Source organism: Lagopus leucura, unplaced genomic scaffold (assembly GCF_019238085.1).
Source record: "Lagopus leucura isolate 7727_CA_CO unplaced genomic scaffold, USGS_WTPT01 Super-Scaffold_100014, whole genome shotgun sequence".
Lineage (NCBI taxonomy): Eukaryota > Metazoa > Chordata > Aves > Galliformes > Phasianidae > Lagopus > Lagopus leucura.
Window position 1 is genome coordinate 7440852 of NW_024962268.1, and position 23080 is coordinate 7463931.

The 23080-nt window shown below is 39.6% G+C and overlaps 1 protein-coding gene across 1 annotated transcript in view; it reads right to left on the reverse strand.

The window, feature by feature from the left end:
* Window positions 1-11111: 11111 nt before the first annotated feature.
* Window positions 11112-23080, reverse strand: part of IPO11 (importin 11) — a 75674-nt gene continuing 63705 nt past the window's right edge. The window contains exons 30-32 of the mRNA XM_042875265.1: window positions 21428-21523; window positions 15178-15262; window positions 11112-11468 (exon numbers count right to left, since the gene is read on the reverse strand). Of these exons, the coding sequence (XP_042731199.1) occupies window positions 11304-11468; window positions 15178-15262; window positions 21428-21523 (346 nt within the window). The 3' untranslated portion in view covers window positions 11112-11303. The remainder of the gene's footprint in view (window positions 11469-15177; window positions 15263-21427; window positions 21524-23080) is intronic.

Genomic DNA, 23080 nt, shown 5'->3' on the forward strand with positions numbered 1-23080 from the left:
ACACAGCTGAGAGTCATAGGCTGTAAAGTGCAATTGGAATAAAATAAACCTGCAGGAGTGATTCTGTGAGGTCTGTGCTACCATCTCAATCTTCAGACTGGAGAGAACTGATTTAAAAATGCAGTAAACGAGAAGATGCATCTGCAGTCATTTCAAACTGCAAATAAAAGGAAATACAGGAAATTTTTGGAAACGTGAGGAAATTTCCACCTCAATTTCCAACTACCTGCCTATCAAACTCACAAGATCTTGAATGAACAAGGTAACCTAATGCCTTGTTATAGTTTTATCTATATTTCCAACTACCTGCCTATCAAACTCACAAGATCTTGAATGAACAAGGTAACCTAATGCCTTGTTATAGTTTTATCTAGATTATCTTGTTATAGTTTTTCGCTAATTTGCTTATTCTAATTTGCATATAGCTGTAATTGCAATAAAGCTTATTAGTGATGGCCTGACAAACAGGTGTTATAAGTAACCAAACAAATAAGAAATACCAACAACAAAAAAACCAACACCAAAACAACAAAGAACTTTTCCTGGTTTTTGATTTCATAAATAGGGAAATGCCATTCTAACACAGTTTTCAACAAAGAGCAACATTATGGAATTCTTTAAAACAATAACTTAGAGGTTCAAAAATATAAAAATAGAACAGCCTCTGACATGCTCTACTAGGTTTATATGTTCTGAATAGCTTTAATGTTGCATAAAAGTAATGAGGAAGGGACAGAATAGAACAACAGCAGCTTCTAAATCTGTCTTGTATCCTTATTTCACTGCTTACAAACTCATTTCACATAAAGTGAAAATTAAATCAAGTTATTTTACTCAAGAACCTGTGGGTAATAATACATATTTCCGTGTGTCTTTGGTGTTAAATCCACACATTCTGACATATTAAAGCAATGACCTTGAATTCCAGAGACTGACATCCACTGGGTTTCTCATACTGCAATGAAAAAATTACCACTGGCTTTGTGTCAGTTGCAACATAAGTGTGCAGATGGCTGTGTGCATATAAGACAGTGGATGATGTGCTCCAGTCCATTGCCTGAGCCTTCAAATAAGAGAAGTTCCAATGTTCGCCTGTCTTCGAGCAAGATCATTTATGAACCAAGTCAAAATAATACTTCTTACATCTTACACCATTCAACCTCAATTCAGACCTTGTGAACAAATTCAACCTTACGTGATCAAATCACAAAATTAACTTTCTTTAATGATGCAGTTCACCAGCGAAAAGCCTCAAGGCAAAAGCTCTTCTCCTATCCCTATTCTTTCTTTCACCAAATCAGAACTCGTCCCTTTGCCATAAAACAAACAGATCTGTACATTTTACAGAGAAGACCTTTTTTCGTCTTGCCCTTGCTCCTGAAATACTGTCTTGAACAAGGTTCAGGTTACTTCCTCATTAGAGATTTTTTGCAACAACCCTCCAGACTATGGGAATCCTTACACTTTTTTTTAGTTTGGGTCCAGCCCTTGGATTCTAAAGCTGAGAAGTTCTCCACTCAACCCCAGAATGCTCTTGTTTCTTTTCCACAACAAGCAGTATTTAGATCAAGATCTTCCTCCAAAGGGTTTCACTCATTTTGCCTACCCTAGATGAAGGACATTTCCAGTCCATTATTTACACTGTATTTTTCTCCCTAAACCTCTCAACAATAAGTTCCTTTTGATTCAAATATGACTGGGAGTCTTTTGCAAGTGTGTAAGTGCCTGATGAGAGGGGATAAATAAGAGGGACCAGCCTCTTCTCAGTGGTGTCCACTGACAGGACAGAAGGCTGTAGGCACAAACCAAAGCCTATGATATTCCACCTGAACTACAGGAAAAACTTTTTCACTGTGAGGGTGGTCAAGCATGTTGCCCAGAGTTGTTGTCAAGTCTCCATCAGTGGAAACAGTCAAATTTAGCTGGACATGGTCCTGCACAACCTGTTGTAGCAGACCTCACTTGAGAAGGAGGAGTGTGTTTGGTGGTCTCAACACACCCCTTCTGACAAAAAGCAATTGTATAAAAGCCCTTTTTCTCCATAATTCAGTAAACTTGTTCAAACTCTCTCTCCTCCACTCATAGCTGGATTTCCTTTTAACCAGCCATACATGGGTGGGTGAGTCTGGACATCTCTTGCAAGGCTCATTACTCCTTCTTGTTCATCTGCCTTTATACTGCTAGACTACCCTGCACAGTTAGATTTTATTTTATTTTATTTTTTTTTTTTTTTTTGCCAATTAACTGTTCATCAGCACTTCCAAACCATCAATAAAATTTAACAAGAACAAGCTCTAATTGAGAATATTGTGCCATCTTGCTATAAGCCTTATATCAGGTTGAGAACTGCCTATTCCCCATCTGCTTTCCACCTCTAATTATTGAGATGTTAGGATCTCACCTGTGCAACAGCCCAGTCCCCTCACCAGCACAAGTGATATGACACTCTCAAAGTCCAGCTCCTTTCATTCAGCTATACTTTTGTCAGCAATTTCCAGGAAGCTCAAGAAAGAGGCCCACAGACACTTGTTGATTTTAGGTAGAGGCATTTTTGGAGGGACAGGAGGGAAGAGAAATGCTGTGGAGCAGAACAATTCTGTTTCAGTCTGGTTTCAGAAGGAAGACAGTACAACAAAATGCTTCAATAACTGAGCAAAGCTAGGAACAAAAAGCCAGAAGAAAACTCCCGACTATTGATACATTCTGCATTACAGGAACATTAAATAAAATAGGTAAGAAGCATCGACAGTAAGACAACACAGGATTCTTCCTGCTTCCAACACCTAAAGCTATTGGATTAATCCATCTTCTTGTCCTTGACTGTAGTTCTTAGGGCCTTATATTCAAGTTTTCAATATATATTAAAAAAAAAAAAATTAAAAAAAAAGAACAAAAAAAAATATGAGTGCTACTGAACTGCCATGCATTTGCTATACATATAAAAAAAGATGAAGTTCTCTCTCTGTGCTAAAAGTGAAAAAATGTATAACAGAGCATTACATGAGTCAGATGAGATCAAGATCTCTGTTTCCTTTGCAAAGTTTTAAGTTCTACATACGTATACAAAACCTCACATTCCTATTATATGTGGATTTCCAGTTTTCCTCAGCAACCTGCAACCTGGAAGATACATCTGTCAAATTTTACTTAATGAAAAAAATCAGGTAACAGCTGGAATAAAGAGAGTACCCAAGTAAAATAACATTTGTTTTCAAATACTTCAGGGACTACTTCAGAAATGACTCATGTACTTCTGAAGCATGGCCACGCAGCAGAATATCTGTTATTATTGTTCTACAGATTTGGACACCCTCTGAGAATTTGCTTATCAGAAATTCCAGATTTCTTAGGCTGGTATTATAGTTGTCTACAGCATATGGTTGATTCAGTTGTTTTTCCTGAATAACTGGGAAACGTATTCTCAGCTTAAAACACAAATACTGAGCAACACACATTCTGTTATTCTCCCCAAGTAACACCAAAGATGCTTCTAGAACAAATACTGGAAAAAATCAGCTTTCAGTTCAGTCACATCATGTAAGCATCTTATCTCTATTTCAAAACACTGCTTCAATGATCTTTCTTGTTAGGAAGCAGTTAAAACTCACTGAAGAAAGTGATGACAACCCACAGTCATAGTCAAAATGACTAATTATTTACTTGTTTTTGCCATTGTTTCAAGTACTGGTGTGTCACCACCTTTGAAGAGTTATACTGATATGAAATTCCATAATAGAGTTGAGTAAGCTTTCTGGAGGTTAATGAAATGCAGGAACTGAAAACTAGTTTTAGCTAGTGAGAAAACATGCAGGTTCAGCAAATTGTCTCACATAAGAATATTTATTTTAAATCTTCTAGATTTTTGACATGCTCAAAGGTGACAGCTTTATCTCAAAAACTGCAGCCATTTTATTAAAAGCTGGTTAAGAAATCTAAAAAAGGAATACAGCATTTAATCTTGGGTCACCTATTAGATATATGTATATAGATATATGTGCATATGTACACACACACACACATTATATATATATATATATTGCAAAGCCATCATTTTTTCTTCGTCTGCAAAGTGAAAAAGCCAATTACTTGCACTGCTGCAGCCCAGGGGACAATTTGCCACCTGCTGACAGCCACTGCTGACTTCAGGCATGAAATGTCCCTCAACGTGGAATGTTATTTTAAAAGCCATACTTGAGTTACACCTGCACACTGGTGGCAGAATTGCCTCATTTGCAGCAAACTCATTTTTGCTCCTTTACAATTATTTTAGTGCGTTCTTTGAAAGCTGATGTAAATCACTCACTTTATGTAAATCTGTGAGAAAATTCCTTTGTGATCAGTATCTAAGTAGTACGTGATAATCTAAGCAATAGTCAGGGCAGAAGTATGTTTTTAGCCTAACAAGTGTAACATATACAATGTGTATACAAGTTATATAGTGTATATATATATGTGTATATGTTACACTTGCATATGTGTAACATATACATGTAACAATACAATGATTCTAAACATTTGAGCCTCCCTAGCAATTTTTTAGGGGCTCAATTTTGTTTTCATCTGAACAAAATATAAAATGAAAAAGCTATTGTACTTTAAGCAAATTTTCTACAGAACCACTCAGATCTGATTATCTCATGATTAGTCATCATTATTAACCACAGCTAGTAGAAAGATGGCAATCATGAACATTTTAAAATTAGTAATTAATCATTTATTTTTTGACGCTGCAGCAATTAAGCAAGACAAGCAACTGCATTTGGAAAGCCTTCAAAATGCACGCCTTAATTGCAAGGTGCTGCATTGGATAAGTGAAGATACAGCATGTGTCGTTGTTCAAAGAACACCATGAACTGTAATTTATGAGAATCACAGGAGTTGGGAACTATGCTAAAACGAAAAACAGTAGAGTACAGTAAAAGTTACTGAATATTGTTGACTGTAGATCTGATAGTGTGTCTGTGACACGGCCTATACAAGTAATATTTATCGTTACTGAGCCACCAAAGAAATGAACCCATCTGGTAAGGAACACTGTTGAGAGCTGTGCCTCCATTCAGGATCTTGATCGACATTCCTGGTCCTGAAAGAACATACCCGTGGGGACCAACAAGAAGAAAAACAGATTTTCGTCAACAGTTTTGTTAGGGTGATCGCACTCCTTAGCAAACTGAGTCCGAGACTAAGTCCATTCTAAAAGAAAAATTGTGGTCTAACCCTTGGAAAACAAACAAGACAAGTTTGTAGCAGGAAGGAAAACATCTCAGCACTCTGACATCCTTTCCTTTGTAGCGTGAATAATGTGCCTGCAGAGTAACTTCAACAACCCAGAGAGACACAGCCCTTCTTTCCTCCTCTGCTGTCTCCAGAGAGCACTGCTGGAGTCAGGCTTCCTTCTGCAAATTCTTCCTGTTGCATCCTGCCAGTCAGAGAGCGTTACTTCGCCTACCTAAAGTCTAAGAGAGCTTTCTCAAGTGTCTTTTACCAAGGCACCTGAGAGCACCTGGAGTTTTGCAGCACCTCCTCATGCCTCGTACCCCTCCCCTTGCCCCCCATCACACACAGACACTGAGCTCTTATCAGAGAGAAAAGGCATGTCTTCAGCTTCAGAGCTACTGCTTCTCCTGAAAGTTGAGGTGATAAAATCTGTAAACCTCAGGAGTTTAATTATGCTGTAGAAAGAAAAAAAAACCCACACACAAAAAACCCCCTCAATTTACTGTTTTCTTTGACAAACAAAGCTGAAAAGGCAGCAGGAGCAAAGATCCTTCCTAGGGAGATTTTCAGGAACGATTTCATGGCTTCTGTTTCACGCAGTTTGTTGCAGTACTCAGTGCCGTTTCAGTACTGATATAGTACCATGTGCAGGCAGACACTTGTTTCCATTGTGCTGATAACTGTTTTCAGATAAGTAGTAAAATTATGACAGTTATTTTAATTTGTAATCCAGGTCCTGGAGTAAAATCTTCCAATAAGGAAAGCTGAACATCCAGTGACAAATTTAACTTGTGACTGTCTTGCTCCAATTTATAGGAGGGAGAGGAGGTTCTTTTAATGTCTGTATACCCAGCGTGAGATTAAGAAACAACGGTTCAGATGTTGGTCCAACCAGTTTATTATAAATCCTAATCAGGGAGACAGGGAAGGGAAGGATGGCGACTATTATGAATTGGAGTGACAGGGAAGGGAAGGAGGGCAATAGAAAAGATAGGAAATAAGCAAGAATTGAGTGAAGCAGGGATAGTCACCACCAGGATCTGTTGCATGCCGTTCTGATGGCCTGAGGCAAAAGTGCAGGGGGAGAGCAGCAGCAGTGTGGCCGGCCTTGGGAAGCAAGCAGGTAGCAGGAAGAAGTCGCAGAGCCAATCCAGGAGGAAGCAGCAGGACTCAGGTAGCAGGTCCAGGAGAGTCTGTCAGCATGCAGGAATTCCATAGCATGGAATCTGATGGCAGACACCTTTGTTCTTCTTCAGCATGCTGGTAGAGCGCAGAGCAAGTCCAGGAGGGAGAGAGGCAGGTTGTGAGGCTTCTTATGTCAAGAACCTTTTCTTCTTCACGAATTTGTTGCCAGAAAAGCTAACCTCATGGTTGTAGGTCCTCTTTTTATCCTTCTTTTTCTGCCAGTGTGGCATTCCTGGGCACTTGGGTAAGATTCATGTGCAGTACCTCCTGAAATTGCCATTTTCCTCGAGATAAGCTCACACAAAAGACTACTTCCTGGCCATTAATCTGCAGCTATCACTCTTTCATTGCCCCTGGCCTTGTCCATCTTTGTCCCTCAGACAAAAGATTTTGCAACCCATGCCCAGGACTTGTCCATCAGTGTTCTCCAGAAAAAGGATTTCTCAACCATTGCTTGGACTTGTTCATCTGTGTCCCCAGCAAGCTTTGAGACAACAATGCAAAAGAATAATCTCAGACAGTGTTCTAATGCACACAAAAGTAAACTAACATGCTGAGTCAGAAATATTACTCAGAAAGCTAATCACAATGTTATTATGTGGTTATTAGCCAAAAGTCCCTCACACCTGTGAGTCCATCAGCACCTGTGCAGAGGTCTGTTGCATGCACCAAAAGAACCTGCTGTTAGCACTTCACCACATGGGTGATGTGAGGTTTGACTGCTGCGGAGAACAGAACAGGTCTGGTTCAGCTGCATGCGGCAGTGCTGACAGGTCTCTCATGGTACAGGCTCTGCATATGGTCCTAACACCAGACTGTCTTCCGCCCAAAGCTGGAGAAAATAGGTAGACCTTCCTTGGTTCCCTGAGATGCACAGGAGCACCACGTGGGGGGGCATAAGGGATGCCAGTGAAATGTGCTTAAAGATAACAGGTAGTGCTGCGTGACCTGAGATTGCCCTGCATGCTGTGCAGTGATGCCATGCAGTGGTAGCACCAGCAGGGCTCAGCAGCTCAGTGTGAAGTAGGCACTACCACTGCAATGCCACCACCTCTGTAATCCCTTTCACTTTGCAAATCCTGAATCATCCAGAACTCTACACTGGGTACACTGATGTCTGTAAGATGAACGAGGACATGCAGGTAATGTGCAGACAAATTGCAGCAATTTTTCTAAAATCTCACTGGTCCCAGGTAGGAAGTAGGAAATAATGTGTTATGAAACACCTTTTGCAGACAGATGCGGCCAGCTGCCTCTGCCACTAGAAGTAGGGAATGGTCTCTGCTGAAAGCTTTTCGAAACTGTTTCTCCCCGGAAGGGCAGTACAGAAAAAAAAGCTCATGTAGTTATGAATATATGAACAAGAATTTGGTTTTCTGGCAAGATTTTTAAAAACATGAAGTATCTCTACTTTTAAACAGCTGATAATCTCTAGAAACAATAAAAGGAAGGTAGGTAGGTAGGTAGGTAGGAAGGAAGGAAGGAAGGAAGGAAGGAAGGAAGGAAGGAAGGAAGGAAGGAAGGAAGGAAGGAAAGCATGTCAGAATGGCTGAATTCTCCTAAAGTCAGGCAAATAAAGTTCACTTCAGCATTGGAGGTGGAAGACTAGAATTTAAAAGGAAACCCTCAAACACAGAGACTTCTCCCCTCTGCAACCTGATAGAAAAGACCAAGGTACACAGAAAGAAGTATTATCCTGCCATTTCTGCAGTTGTCCAGGTAACTAATAAATAATTAATGTAATCCAAGTCTCAGATCTGTAGGTAATTATTTGAATTGCAGCCATCTGACCTTAGACTTTCCAATAACAGTTACTAAGTACTCTGGTGATATGTCTTTGATGAGAAAGAAAAGGATTGAGGCTCTGGATGAGAGCAATTTAAGTACAAGTACAACCCACAGTTGACTGAAATTAGTTACTCAGTAACCTCTAGAAAGCTTCTTGCGAAGGAGAGAGAGAAAGAACTCAGAAAAGAAAGAAAGAAAACTTTCACAATAATGAAATTGGTAACAAAAATGAAAACTTCCTTCTGGAAGGATAGTGGATAGTTATATACCGACATTCTCTAGAACCTCCAGAAATACGATTTAGTGTTACAATCCAAGTCTCTTTTTCTCTGAAACAAATCGAGTGGAAATTATCTTCTTTCCTGAAGGAATTTTTCTACTCACAGCTTCACAGCATCCTTCAGCTTGCATAGCTGAATGTGGAAATGGTAGCAAGACAAGGAGACGGTTATAAAGTGACAAATTTGCACTGAGTGGTGCTGCTGGATTAGAGGGTACTCCTCTTGGTATACATTATCAGGCTCGTTCCTATCTCCCAGTTTATGATATAGCTTTGTGAAACAAAAAGCCAGGAATGGTACTAAATCTTGCACTACCTGGTACTGCTACAGCATGTAACATGCATGCAGGCATGGAAGCATTGCTTTGATGAAATCCTAAGAACATTGCTGAAAAATAACGCTACAGTGTCACCAAAGTTAGTTCCACGGCATCAACAAATTTGGAATGGGCAACAATTTTTCTTTTACTTCAGCATTAGAAGCTGAGGTAGAAGATGTTAACCAATGGCCTGGAATAAGCAAAATTAGTTGTAAAGCTACCTAAAACTGTGGTATTTTACTCAGTGTCATTATTTAATACTGAAAATCTATCTGGAAAGGCAGACATTTGGTGAATACTTCTACCTTCAAGTCTATTTATGCATTGCTATCTCATTAAAGGCAGAAAGTAAGCCACTGAATCTATTAAATAGATTCTATTTAAATGTTTTGGAACTAGCAATAGAGATATTAGCTGTGTGAATGTTAATTCATGCAAAGAAGCTTTTAGTCAATCTTAGAGGAAAGAGGAAAATTCAAGACGACATGAGCTGTAGTGACTAAGCGACAGGAATGTCACTCCTTATAAATCCAGTACCATCAGTGCAGGAAGGCTTCATTCTCTAATTTACAGATAGTGCTTTATAGAATCATAGAATCGTTTGAGTTGGAAGGGACCCTTAATGGTCGCTTAGACCAACTCTCCTAGGAGAGAATTGCTCAGAGACCCATCCACCCTGATCCTGAGTGTCTCCAGGGGTTGGAGCATCCACCACCTCTCTTGCCAGCCTGTGCCAGTGCCCCACCACACTTACTGTAATAAAACCAGTCTAAATCTCTGCTCTTTTAGGTTGAAACCATTTGCCTTTGTTCTATCACCACAGACCCTGCCAAAGAGCCTGTCGCCTTCCTTCTTAGAGCCCCTCATTAGATACTGAAAGGCCACTCTCAGATCTCCCCAGTCTTCTCTTCTCAGGCTGAACAGCCCCATCTCTTATGCTGTTCTTACAGGTGAGGTGTTCCATCCCTTGAATCATTTTTCCGGCCCTTCTCTGCATGTGCTCCAACAGGCCTGTGTCTCTCCTATACTGAGGACTCCACACGTGGCTGCAGTACTTCAGGTCAGGTATCACCAGCACAGAGCAGAGGAGCAGGATCACCTCCCTTGACCTGCTAGCCACACTTCTTTTGATTAGCCCAGGATCTGAATGGTTTTGGGGGCTTTGAGAGCGCACTACTGGCTCATGTCCAGCTTTGCCATCTGAGCACCCGTAAGTCATTTTCAGCAGAACTGCACTCAGTCCTTTCATCCCCCAGCTTACACTGATAGAAGGGGTTGCCGCAACCCAGGTGCAAGACCTTGCACTTGGATTTATTGAACCTCATGAATTTATTGAGCCCTAACCCACCACCCAAGCATTCATAAAAACCAAGCCAGAAGAGTGGCATCCTCCTGAAGTCTGACACTACTATGTTTACCTCTTTGAAAGCTTCATAATTTGCACTGCAGTTGTATAACTAACATGGAACGAACAAGGAAGAGTTATGTGCTGTGCCAAGTTCACTTACATGGAAACATAGTAAGTATGTAAGTATCATGTAAGTAATATCATAGTAAGTAAGAAGTAAGTATCATGTTTTGATACCCCACCTAAAATGTCAGTCACTGTAGGAGAACTAGATTAAAATAGGCTTCTCTTTGTTCCCCTTCCCCTCACTTAATTCTGTTGAGAAATGGACAAGAATGAAGGAAGAACTCTGCCTCTGAATCACTAACAATCCTTAAGATTTCTCCAGCATCTTTCTTGAGCCTAGTATCTTCATTACATCTACAGGGCTTGCTCTAAAGATCAAAATGGACTCAATAGATTTGGGATATCATTGCTCTTATGGAGAGGGCACTACTCTGCACTGAGTAGGACACACTCACACTAACACTGATAGCTTAAATACCTACAGTACAGGTAAACCCTCTCAGTTTGTGAGAGCATTCACATTTAGCAGATTTTTATTTTGAAAGGAAAAAGCAGTGTTCAGTTTTTATTAAGTCTGGGTTCTTAGACAGAGCCAGGTCTATCTGAGCATATAATGTTTAACAAACCCCAATTAAAAACTGAGTATTTCCTGCTGAAGCAGTTCCTTACTTAAGCAGCTGCAGAAAAATGCTGTCACTAGCAATTCTGTATAAGGCACAGAACACAGGACAATACTTGATTGGAAATCACATTCTTCTCCTTTGTGAAATCAAATACTTTTTTGTGTGTGTGTTTGTTTTTTTCCTACCATCAACATAATAGAAAACAAACATGACTACACATGTTTCCTCATACAATTCATCTTCCTTCATATACATAAAAATAACACACAGAACACTTGGCAAACTGTAGTCAGAAGCCAACTTACATTTATTCTATCAATCTTACAGTGGAGAAACAAAAGAATTCATTCTGTTTTAAACACAAACTATTTTCAGCTTTCAGTAGGGTCTTTCATACAAGAGATGGCTGGAATATTTTTCTGTTTTTCTGGAAGTTAAATTGAGCATAGAAAATCTTGTTTTTTATTTTATTTTATTTAGAAGCCTTGTAAAAATTCTTGCAGCTGTGCAACTACTTCTGTATCCACGGTTTCCATAAGCGCATGGAAGCCTTGCTCACCCAGCAATTCCTGTTGTGCCTTTAGCTTCTGATAGACAAACTGTTGCAATGACACAGTGTGTACAGGGTCCTTTAGGGCAAGCTGTAGAAAAAGAGAAAAAAAAATATGTAATGAACTTTACAAATATTCTTCAAATACTCATCCTCTTCAGTAAGCTGAGCACAGGAGAGAAATACTTTCTCTGTAAATAATTGAGAAGCAAAGGAAAAAATGTCAATTTAAAACTGCTGGAAACAAGTCTCAAACCATGAGCCCTGTCTGCTGCAAGATCACGCCCTTTTGTATGACAAAACAATTTCAAAGCTGCTTTCTGACAGAGAAGCTACTCATGATTTAAAGTCAGAAGAGAGGGACACGTCCCTCAGCCTACAAGGCTCAAAGAAGAGCAGGTAAGGGCACCTGGAATCACAAAGAAGTAGGATACTGAAATAAATACAAAGCTACTGCAGACAGATGAACATCTGCTTGCCTCAATATCAAGCATTATTAATGCTGCAAAATCAGAAAGCAAAATGTAATGCTAAATCTCAGATCCTGCTGAGAAAGGAAACTTCCCGAGCCCAGATTCCCTGCAGAAATGGGCACATGCAATTGGCACAGCTACACTTCATTCCTTTTCAGTCTTTTTTCACAACATGTACGGCACAAGCCACAACAAGCTATAACCTTACCTTAGCAACCACCCCATAAAAACTTAGAGTGAAAAGCACAGAGGATTTTTTCTGTACAAAAGGATACATTGAAACCCATTATATTTTAGTAATGTACTTTTTTTTTTTTTCTTTCAAATTTCCTTGCTGAGTTGAATCAGAAATAGGAAATAAGGCATTTAATTCTTCTCTTACTAGAAGCTATGGGATGCAATTAGCATCACACCGAGTTTGTATCAAATGGGAATGCAATATAGAAAGCACTCCTTATTAAATAAGCTATCTGGCCTGACAAATATGGTAGAACATCAACACCATCAGTAAGAGCACAGATGCCTACAGACTGAGACTGAATCTTCACTTTTCCTTAACAGCAGCAATCATAGGTCACTCTCACCAAATGAGATGTGTCATTTTTTACTAACAGTGATGGATTAATTCTGTAAAAAAATCTTTAAAGAAAATGATTATACTATACTGATTATGATTATACTTGACCCTGTGCAAAACATCAGGAAGTAATTCTTCACACGGACCAAGACACCTTTTCCTCACATTTATGGCCTTGCAAAATCTTATTATCTTCAAAGAGAGAATCCCATTTATCTTTTCAATATTGTCTTACTGGGTTTACACTTTTGAGCGCCGCCATACAAGCTACTGATTCAGCGTTGGAACACGTAAGAGGGTACAAACCTCTTGCAGGAAGGACAAAAACAGAAGACAGAAAGCTTTCTTAAAACAATTGCAGATTCTCTTTATGTGGCTCCTCATCTTTTCACTTCAACTATTTGTTCCCACCTTTGTTTCAGCAGAGATATCTGCTACTGATCATTGTTCTAAACATCACAGAAATTGTGTGTGGTGGCACTGATACAGAGTGAAGGAAGATTCCAGTGCAGGTGGATGGAAGTGGTCTCAGGTGTTCTATTTTTAATCCAGTTTTTCAAATCAAATCCTAGTGGTGCTTTCAAAGCCCAGTGTCAAACGATGACCACTGCCAGTAACCTATCCAAATGATCTGTATCATTTGTGCTGCTGAAACCAGGACAACTCAAACTAAGCAGAAGTTTTCACAAACATGAGGTTATCCAGAAAAATGTATACTGAGTGATATCATCTGGGATTCAGAACGGATTTCCAGATTATCACACCAAACAGCCTTTACTGCAGAGAACAGAGTAAGAACAGAATAAACATAGTAGCTGAATAAACGACAGAGAAAGGTCAGGTCTGAAATATATCAGGAATAATCAGCTACTTAAGGCAACAAGGTAAGTAAGATGAGCCTTTTATAACAGAGGCTTGAAAGAAATAAGGATTTTCTAATGCTTAGGAACCTAGAAAACATACATAGATACGTCTAGATTACGACATTAGTGCAGCTTCCTCTGCATTTGCGTTAATGTATGACAGCATGTTCTATGTAAAATGTTCAAGGAACAAAGGCTGGCAGCACATTCAAGTTGCATGTTAACGATAAGCAGATGGAAAGTCGCAAGCAATTCCTTCAAGAGAAAAAGAAAGTAAGCGACAACCCTCAAGAAAAATGCATTTTGTATGTAAAACGTAACATAAGTCATGTCATTACAGGTTCTGGACTCCCACTGTGCCAAAGCACAGCCACTTCTCTTTAATTGCTGACAAAAACTATTACCCGAATGGCCAGTGACCTCATATTAAATGCGATCCCACAACACCACCTTCACTAGGACACTATCCTGCTGCACTGTATAATTTAGGATGAAAGAATGACACTAGCCACAGAATAACATGCTCTTCATTCTTCCCATATATTTACATTCACAGCAGCTCATATTAAAGCTACCGTGTCAAAACTACCAAATACATGCCCAAACTACGAAACCAAGAGAAACTTATCAAAAGTGTTAGCCAAAAGAATATACTTCATTTCAGTATTTTCAAAGAACACTCAGAACACTAAAGGAATGTACATTTAAATTCCCTTCATTTCTTTAAAATCTGATTACCAAATGCAATACATACACACCTATTTAAATCTATATTTGTAGATAACAACAAAGCGATCCTAGAGATCTCTCAATAAACATCTCTACCCATGTGTATCATTTTGACATGAGACACATGTAACATCTATTTCGTATATACCTGTAAAGACACGGTATCTGTAGCTAAGTAGGTAATGCTCTAAATAAGATGGATTGTACCTCAAGAAACATTGAAATCCCTAAGAATGAATACATCATTTTGAAACAAGCACACAAATTCACTTAAACCTGTAAGTTGGAAGAATACCAAATTTAACTGAGTCCAGAGATGCTTTCAAGAGTAACCGAATTACAGAAATACATAATACATTTTCCTTAAATAAGGAATTACAAGCCACAAGGAATTTCTCTTAAAGTACCACTATTAGCCGAAGTGTATGCAAGACTTTCTGCAATTTGGTACAAAAGAATCTGTTTATTGATCACTATTTAAAAAAACAAAACAAAACAAATGCAGACAACAGTTTAACAAAATGAGGTAGGTCAGTAAGAGCAACTGTGCACAACAGGGCTACACACATCTACTCTATCAACCAGTTCAACATTTTGCAATTACCCAACACCAAGTTGATCAAATCAGTTAATTCTACAGCATTCGTGCACTGCTGTTTCCTGTGCAAGGGGGGAACCAGTTACCCTGAACTCTTACAAAACTGCTCCTGTGAAACAGCCTTAGGTTGGGTCAGATGCGCAATCTGTGGGAAGGTCCACAGAGAGTTCTCAGCAGTAGAAAAAGGTCTTATACAGGCATACAGTTCTTCAAGCATAGCATACAATTCAGTATAATAAGAGTCTGTTTTCAATTTGGGCAACTTGATCAGCCACAACATTTTGATAAGATTTATCCTCCTGCATTTTTCAAAAAACCTTTTCGCAATGTTCAGATTCTGTGACGAGATTATATTTACTTTGGCAACATTTTCTAAGATTCAAAACAAATGCAGAAGCATAGATGTGGCTGCAAAGTTTGCCAAAAGAGCCTTTTCTTTCTTTTGATTCAAGAGATGAATTCAAAAAGAAAAAAATGAACCAAGTTTAAAGCCAAAGAATTTGTCTGGGATGAGTGAATTACTTAATTAGTTCTATAACTGAGGAACATCTAAAGCTTACCAATTTTTTCCTTTTGTCTTGTTCTGTGGGAGGTTCCTCATCTTCTGTAACTTTGGGCTCTTCAAAATGAGACAGCAGCAGGCAGCTGAGAGCGGGAATAAAAATAGCTTGAGTACACACTGCCATTAAAAATTACTTTAAAACATTACTAAAAACACAGGATGCAATCAATTATAAATACTTTGTTCTTAATCAAAAATAGGAGCTACACTTCATGGGAAAATAGATATCCTGAAATGATGACATAGGTATAATTAAAACTTACATAATTGCTAAGGTTGGAAAGACCTTAGAGATCATCGAGTCCAACTACAACCATACCTAACTCTAACAACCCCCCACTAAATCACGTCCCGGAGCACCACATCCAAATGGTTTTTAAACACATCCAGGGATGGTGAATCAACCACCTTCCTGGGGAGCCAACTGCACTTATAACTTCAGAGACTAATGCAGGCTGAAAAGGTTCTCCATCAAAGCCATGCACCAGAGATGCAGCAGTGTGAATTCCAAATAAATCTGCAGAAATCTGATTGTTGTTTGTGAATGTTTGTAATGTTGTTTGAACATCAGAAATTTTGACCTAATAATCTCAGTATGATATTTTAGTTTGCAGCACTGCATGAAAAAAGGCTTCAGGGTTGCTTTCAAAAACCACTGTCCAACTGTATAAACCTGAAAGTAATCTTGCTTTTTATCACAGGACACAATGATCTCCTAAGAAGATATCTTCAATAGCACAGAAAAATACTAGTTTTCAGTTTTCCAAAAAGATGCTAAAAATAAACAATTTTTTTTCCTGTATCTGATGCTGACCACAGGAAGAGAATACGTATGCTTAGTGAGTCTCAGTGACATTTATTTTTTGCAACTTAATTAAGATGTCCATATTTGATAAAAAAGCAAGATGCTCTGGCAGAACTCTCAGCGACAACCATTTCTAAAGTGTCACTCCCTTAATTAAACTGAATTTCTATTTCCTTAGTATAAGAGAGTGAACAACTTTCATATCCCAAGCAACATTTTTTAGTACTGTGTACATTAAAATGTTAATGGGTAGAATTTTGATTTCTTATTCAAGTAACAGGGCAAGAGATCTCATGCTGGAGAATGAAGAAAAATAGTTAGGTTATGTTAAATATCATATACGTTATTTTAGCTTACCTTCAGACACGCAACAATTTTCCAAACAAATAAATACCCTTAAGTACAAGTGCTTTACAATATACTACATATTTTATATTCCAATAACAAAATGAGAATTAAAAGAAAAACTTGCCATTTTTGGCTGGGTGTATCAATTCAGAAATCTTTTCAACAACTTCAAGACTCAGGTACAGAAAGTATGTAAATACGAGGACTGCTCCGAAAGCAATGCCTCCTACTTTAATTACTTCAGCCCACAGCTTCCGTAGGGTTCGGAAGGTTGAACCTTCCCACAGATATTCTGTTACTTAAAAATGGATGTAAAACCATTCACGTAGCAGTTACTTGCAACCATGTGTTAAGTAGTTACATGGCAGGAAGAACAAACAATCCACACTCACAAACATAGATTATTAATCCATCTTGGCCCTACACTCCTGTACTATATATTCTACTAGCAGGGAAAAAGTTCCTGCAGCTCTAGTCAAATTATTTGTTTTTGTTTTAAGGGATAACTGTTACTAGAATGAAATGAAAAAATGAAAAAAAAAGTTGGGACTTCATGAAAATTTAAGACTTGCACTGTTTATATATTCAGTTCTCCATTAACATATGTTTAGAACTGTATGAAACGCTTTCTAAACAATATAGCAGAATAGTCAAATGGTAACGTAGAATTGATTGCTGGCCAAGATCCCCTGGCGCGCTGCCCTCAAAGACAAGGATGTTGAGGAGAGCTGGTGGCTCTTCAAAGATGCCCTCCTGGAAGCACAAGAGGTCTCCATTCCTCTGAATAAGAAAGTGGGCAGGCGAGGTAGGAAACCGGCTTGGCTCAGCAAGGACCTGCTGAGAGAACTGAGGGCGAAGAAAGGGGTGTACAAGCTCTGGAAACAAGGCTGTGTCACCTGGGAAGAGTACAGGAATGCCGTCCGGACTTGCAGACATGGGATCAGGAAAGCCAAGGCGCAGGCAGAACTGAACTTGGCAAGGGACGTGAAAAACAATAAGAAAACCTTCTACAGGTACATTGCCCAGAAGAGACAGGCCAAAACGGGCGTACCTACTTTGGTAAATTTAAAAGGAGAACTGGCTTCAACAGATGAAGAGAAAGCTGAGGTGCTGAATGAGTTCTTCACCTCGGTCTTCACTGGTGGCCAGGATTCTAGTCTTTTTCACGTCCCTGAACCCTGCATCCCCAAACCTCTATGTGGGGACCAAGGAGGTAAATCCCTCCCCACTGTAAGGGCAGAGCAAGTCCGAGAGTGCCTCCTTAGACTGAATGAATACAAGTCTATGGGGCCGGATGGCGTGCATCCCAGGGTCCTGAAGGAGCTGGCTGAGGTGGTTGCCGAGCCGCTCTCCATCATATTTGAGAAGTCGTGGCTGTCAGGTGAGGTCCTGAATGACTGGAGGAAGGGTCATGTCACTCCCATATACAAGAAGGGGAGCAGGGAGGACCCGGGGAACTACAGGCCGGTGAGTCTCACCTCCGTGCCTGGGAAGATCATGGAACAGATCCTCCTGGACAACATGCTTGGTCACATAAAGAATGAGCATGTGATCCGAGACAGCCAGCACGGCTTCACCAAAGGAAGGTCATGCCTAACTAATCTTGTGGCCTTCTATGATGGAGTGACGGCATTGGTGGACGAAGGGAAGGCGACCGACGTCATTTACCTGGACCTGAGCAAGGCCTTTGACATGGTCCCCCACCACATCCTCATCTCCAAATTGGAGGGAAGTGGATTTGATGGGTGGACGACCCGATGGATAAGCAATTGGTTGAAAGGCCGCAGACAGAGGGTGGTGGTCAATGGCAACGGTCCAGGTGGAGGCCGGTAACAAGTGGTGTCCCCCAAGGGTCTGTCTTGGGACCGGTGCTCTTTAACATCTTTATTAATGACATCGATGAGGGAATTGAGTGCACCCTCAGCAAGTTTGCTGACGACACCAAGCTGAGTGGTGCGGTTGATACGGTGGAAGGAAGGGATGCCATTCAGAGGGACCTCGACAGGCTGGAGGGCTGGGCTCAGGTGAACCTGATGAGGTTCAACACAGCAAAGTGCAAGGTTTTGCATTTGGGCCGGAAGAACCCCAGGCACCTGTACAGGCTGGGAGGAGTGGTCCTTGAGAGCAGCTCGGCAGAGAAGGACCTGGGGGTCCTGATGGACGAGAGACTGAACATGAGCCAGCAGTGCGCTCTGGCAGCTCGAAAGGCAAATGGGATCCTGGGCTCCATCAGGAGAGGGGTGGCCAGCAGGGACAGGGAGGTGATTGTCCCTCTCTACTTGGCTCTTGTGAGGCCCCATCTGGAATACTGTGTCCAGGTGTGGAGCCCTCAGTACAAGAAAGACATAGAGATTTTGGAAAGGGTCCAGAGGAGGGCGACTAAGATGATCAGGGGGCTGGAGCACCTCCCCTATGAGGACAGGCTGAGGGAGTTGGGCTTGTTCAGCCTGGAGAAGAGAAGGCTGCGGGGTGACCTCATTGCAGCCTATCAATACCTGAAGGGAACCTACACCCAGGAGGGGAGTAAACTCTTTGAAAAGGGCTGATAACAGCAGGACTAGGGGAAATGGTTTTAAGTTGAAGGAGGGAAGATTTAGGTTGGATGTTAGGGGGAAGTTCTTTACTAGGAGAGTGGTTAGGCCCTGGAACGGGCTGCCCAGGGAGGTTGTGGATGCCCCGTCCTTGGACGTGTTTAAGGCCAGGTTGGACGGGGTCCTGGGCAACCTGATCTGAATGTGTATGTTTGGTGGCCCTGCTAGGCAGGGGGGTTGGAACTACATGATCCTTGAGGTCCCTTCCAACCCGGGTGATTCTGTGATTCTGTGATTCTGTGTAGAAGCAAAGGTATTAAGATATTAAGAGCAAAAACCACAAATCTTGTCTCTTCTTTCTTACAAACAGCATGGGGTTCTGCAACTCAGCATTAAGAACAAACAAAAATATAAAAATGTCAAAATATACAACATAATATTACCACTGAGGTCTGAAAAAACCCACAACCACAAAAAGTAACTGTAAGAATTAAATAAGGAAGTAATAAAATTTTTTAAAGTGCAAGATCACGACACTGACAAACACGCATTTTTATTTAGTATTGTTGAGACACTGTTAAAACAGCAGAAAGTTCCCCTTCCAGAAAACCTGAAGTCCATGAAGCTTTCTTGCAATTGGCATTGTAATGATAACTAGAATTTCTAGAAAGCCCATCTCAGTTTAAGTCAGGACACTAAAATCATCTTTGTATCCTGATCAAAACACCGTCTATAAACAGGCGAGATCTTTATCTCTGTCTTTGTGTTTGGAGAGGCTTTCCCAGAGCCTCCCTGCACCAATGTAACAATTTCATTAAGTTTCTAGTGTAAATATGTTTGGGATCAGCTCATACTCAAGCCGATGCTATCATTTCATTTGTACAGTTTTCCTTGTGCATGCTTACTCTTATTTCATCCTTCACAGATGGCAGCTCCATACTGCTTCAGCCTTTACTTTCCCGTGCTAAACATGCATGCTCTTTTAATCTTCCGCCCAAGTAGCTGAGTATTGTGATGATCAGTGGGGTACAAAAATTTTTTTCTGTCCCTGTTCAAGCTTAAATACACTCTTCAACGTGGAAACACACAATAGCATACATTGCTCCAGATGCATACTTTATTTACTTTCAGATTATTCCAAAATTTTTAACACAAATGCCAAAGCCTTTTGTACATGTACAATGTACACTTGGCATCTGTCTGCATAAACACATCCCTAGTTCAGTGAGTCTGTATCCTGTAAAAAAAATAATAATAATTAAAAAAAAAAAAGCAATGTCCAGAGGTTGGAATGAATAATCAGAAGTTCCACTGGTATTCAAGGTTAATATACAAAATTAACCGTGACAAAGTTTTATTACTTTCCAATATTGATAGAAAGCAACACGTTTAGAAGCAGAAGGGATTTTACTGCACTGACTCTGATAGCGATTAAAGCACAGCATCACAGCATATTCTCAGGCTTTGCAGTTAAATCTTCTACATTGATAAATAGAGAAAAATGCCTAGCATGGGTCAGCCAGCATACTGCAAGAAATTCAAGAGCACAGTTCAGGTTTAGTGTGCGTGGACCATTCAGACACTTGCGAGCAACCCATTTCTTTTAAGGGGAGGTGAAATTAAAGCATGCATGAGGTCTGTGTCAGCTGGCCTGAGAGCCAGAAATTATCCCCTTAAGCATTTAGTAATTATTCCAAGTACAATCTGTTCTGTCACCAGGGAATTATCTGAAAATTAGAAAATGTTTAATTTTTAGCACACAGTAAATACTGTTATTAGAATATATCATGTCTATAGGGATACACCGCAGAGCATTTACTGTTGTTATTTATGCCTTACTGTTCTTCATTCTAAACTACATAACTGTAAGAGGAAAAAAAAAAAACCAAAACAACCAACATTAAAATCTCTCTCCTAAACACCCTTCATTTCGTATTTTTGACTTCTCCAGATTTTCTATAATTCTCCTAACAAGCAGCAGATGAATGAGAGTAGAGCTGGTGGCAGCGCATTCTGAGCATTCCAGGGTCTTGCCACCATAAACAGGCCCTTCTCTCAGTTCAGAAAATTGTCTTTCCAAATATGCTTTGTAGTGGCTGGTATGTTAGATGGAACACTGACTGGCAAAAAACTGTGCCTAAGGAGTAGATTTCCAAGTGCCTTCACACCACAGAGAGCTGGATACATTGGGTACATTCAACATACATGACACATTTAGGGAATGATCTTAGTTAAACTCCAGATGTCACATTCAAAGAAACTCTGGGCTCAAGTGAACCAAAGCAAAGCTAAAAATATTCATATTTTAAGCCACCTTTTAATAGACCTTTTGAATATTATAAAATTATAAATATATAAAATATAAAATCAATTTCCATTTTACACTGCCCCCAACCTCCCAAAGTACTCTTCTTAGGATCAAAAGTTTCCAATCTTGCTATAACATCAACAATTATAACAGGCTCCTATAAGCACATCTCAAACACCTATGGATATTTTCTGTCAAAACATTACATATTTAAAATTCTTACTATTGTAAAACCCAAAAATCATTTTTCACTTACTCTTTGTAAGTTCCTGTTTCAGGATCTTCAGTCATAACATCATACAGACCTTCCAACGTAACGTGAATGATACCACAAAATTTATCTTGGATAACACTGGAAAAGAAAAGGAAAGTGTTTTAGCTAAAGTAACTGGACAGGGAATTTGTTCAATAACCGTAAGGCATATTTACCAAGCAGTGTTTTAATTGTTCACCACTTAGCTGAGCATGCTATCAAGCATCTAATTCCAACTTTTTTTTTTTATTACATAAGGGACCCAAAGTTAGCAAACTCATGATAGAAGCATTCTACTAGAATGAAGTGCCATGTGTTGTTGAAAATTTAGAAAGGTCAGAGTACTTCTGCTTTTAACACATTTGCATATTTTCTAACATCACTATCTGATGCAAAAAAGAACAGCATGTAAACCTAGTACATTCCTTCTTGCATTTTCTATTCAACCTTATGAGCATTTCTTTAACCTCCTGGACAGGTTAATGACATTCCATAATCAGGTAAAAGGTATTTCCACCTACAAAAGCAGATTTTCTTAATTAGAAAGGTGGAAGCACGTTTCAGCTCTACTGAAGCACAGCTAACTCCTGTCATTTGAATTACCAGACCAAAGAGCTGGCAGGTAGCACCACAGACTGAAAAAATAAGGAAATAAAGATGAGCACCTTCCTTTCTCCAACAGAAGCTGAAGGCCAGGTTGGATAATCCAAGCATCCCAAATGACACCAATCTCCTAAATCATTTAGATGCACATCCCTGCCTTGCAAAATCACATGCCTGTAGTGTGAGAAGGGCATGAAACCATGACCTCCCAGACTCCCAGATGAAAAAGCAGGTACCAGCAGCTTCTAATTAAGGGAAAGTAGCTCTTGACTGCTGTCACTTCTGCTGAATTCTCTGATATTCTGGGTTTGGCTATCAATGCACAGACTCCTAGCCCGTAAGCTATATAAGGGTTCAGGCACTCTGCAAGCAAACAGTTTTAGCTACTGGCAAAGAAACTGAAAAGTCTGATTAGTGATGGTAAACGATAACTCCTTCGTGTGTCACTGCTATTGATTAATGACTTCAATTAGCACAATTTCAGAATTTCAGGGTTCATTTTTCCCAGAGGTGGTTGCTGCAGACATACAAAATCTTAAATATATAACATTGCAAAACAGATGCTTTGGGGAAAAAAAAGCCAATCAAGTTTTGAATATTAAGTCTATTAAAATATTTATTCAAACTTTGTTTTTATAAGATTATGATTCAGCTCATGATCATTTTTTTTTCAAATGAAATTTTTTCATAAATTTTATTCAGCTAAGGTCAATTGCCAGGAATAGAACTATATTTAAATGCTGAAAGCTGAAACTCCAGCACTTTCAGGGATGAAAACTGATGGAATTTTCCTTCAGTCTGGCCTCTTATTGTTGCCACTTACATTTTAGAAAAGACTTTGTTCCTTGCCAAACAGCTTCCCTACCTCATCCAAAGGAGAAAACAAACAACCTAAAGAAAATGAGCACAGCCTGTTTAGCAGACTGCAGAATAAGTCCTCAGAGTTGAGAATTTCTTCAGTTCAGTTAGATTTCTACAAAGCACACCTACCTTCATTAAAGCTTTTTCTCTTCATACTTTTTTTTTTTTTTCTCCTTTAACAACATACATCTA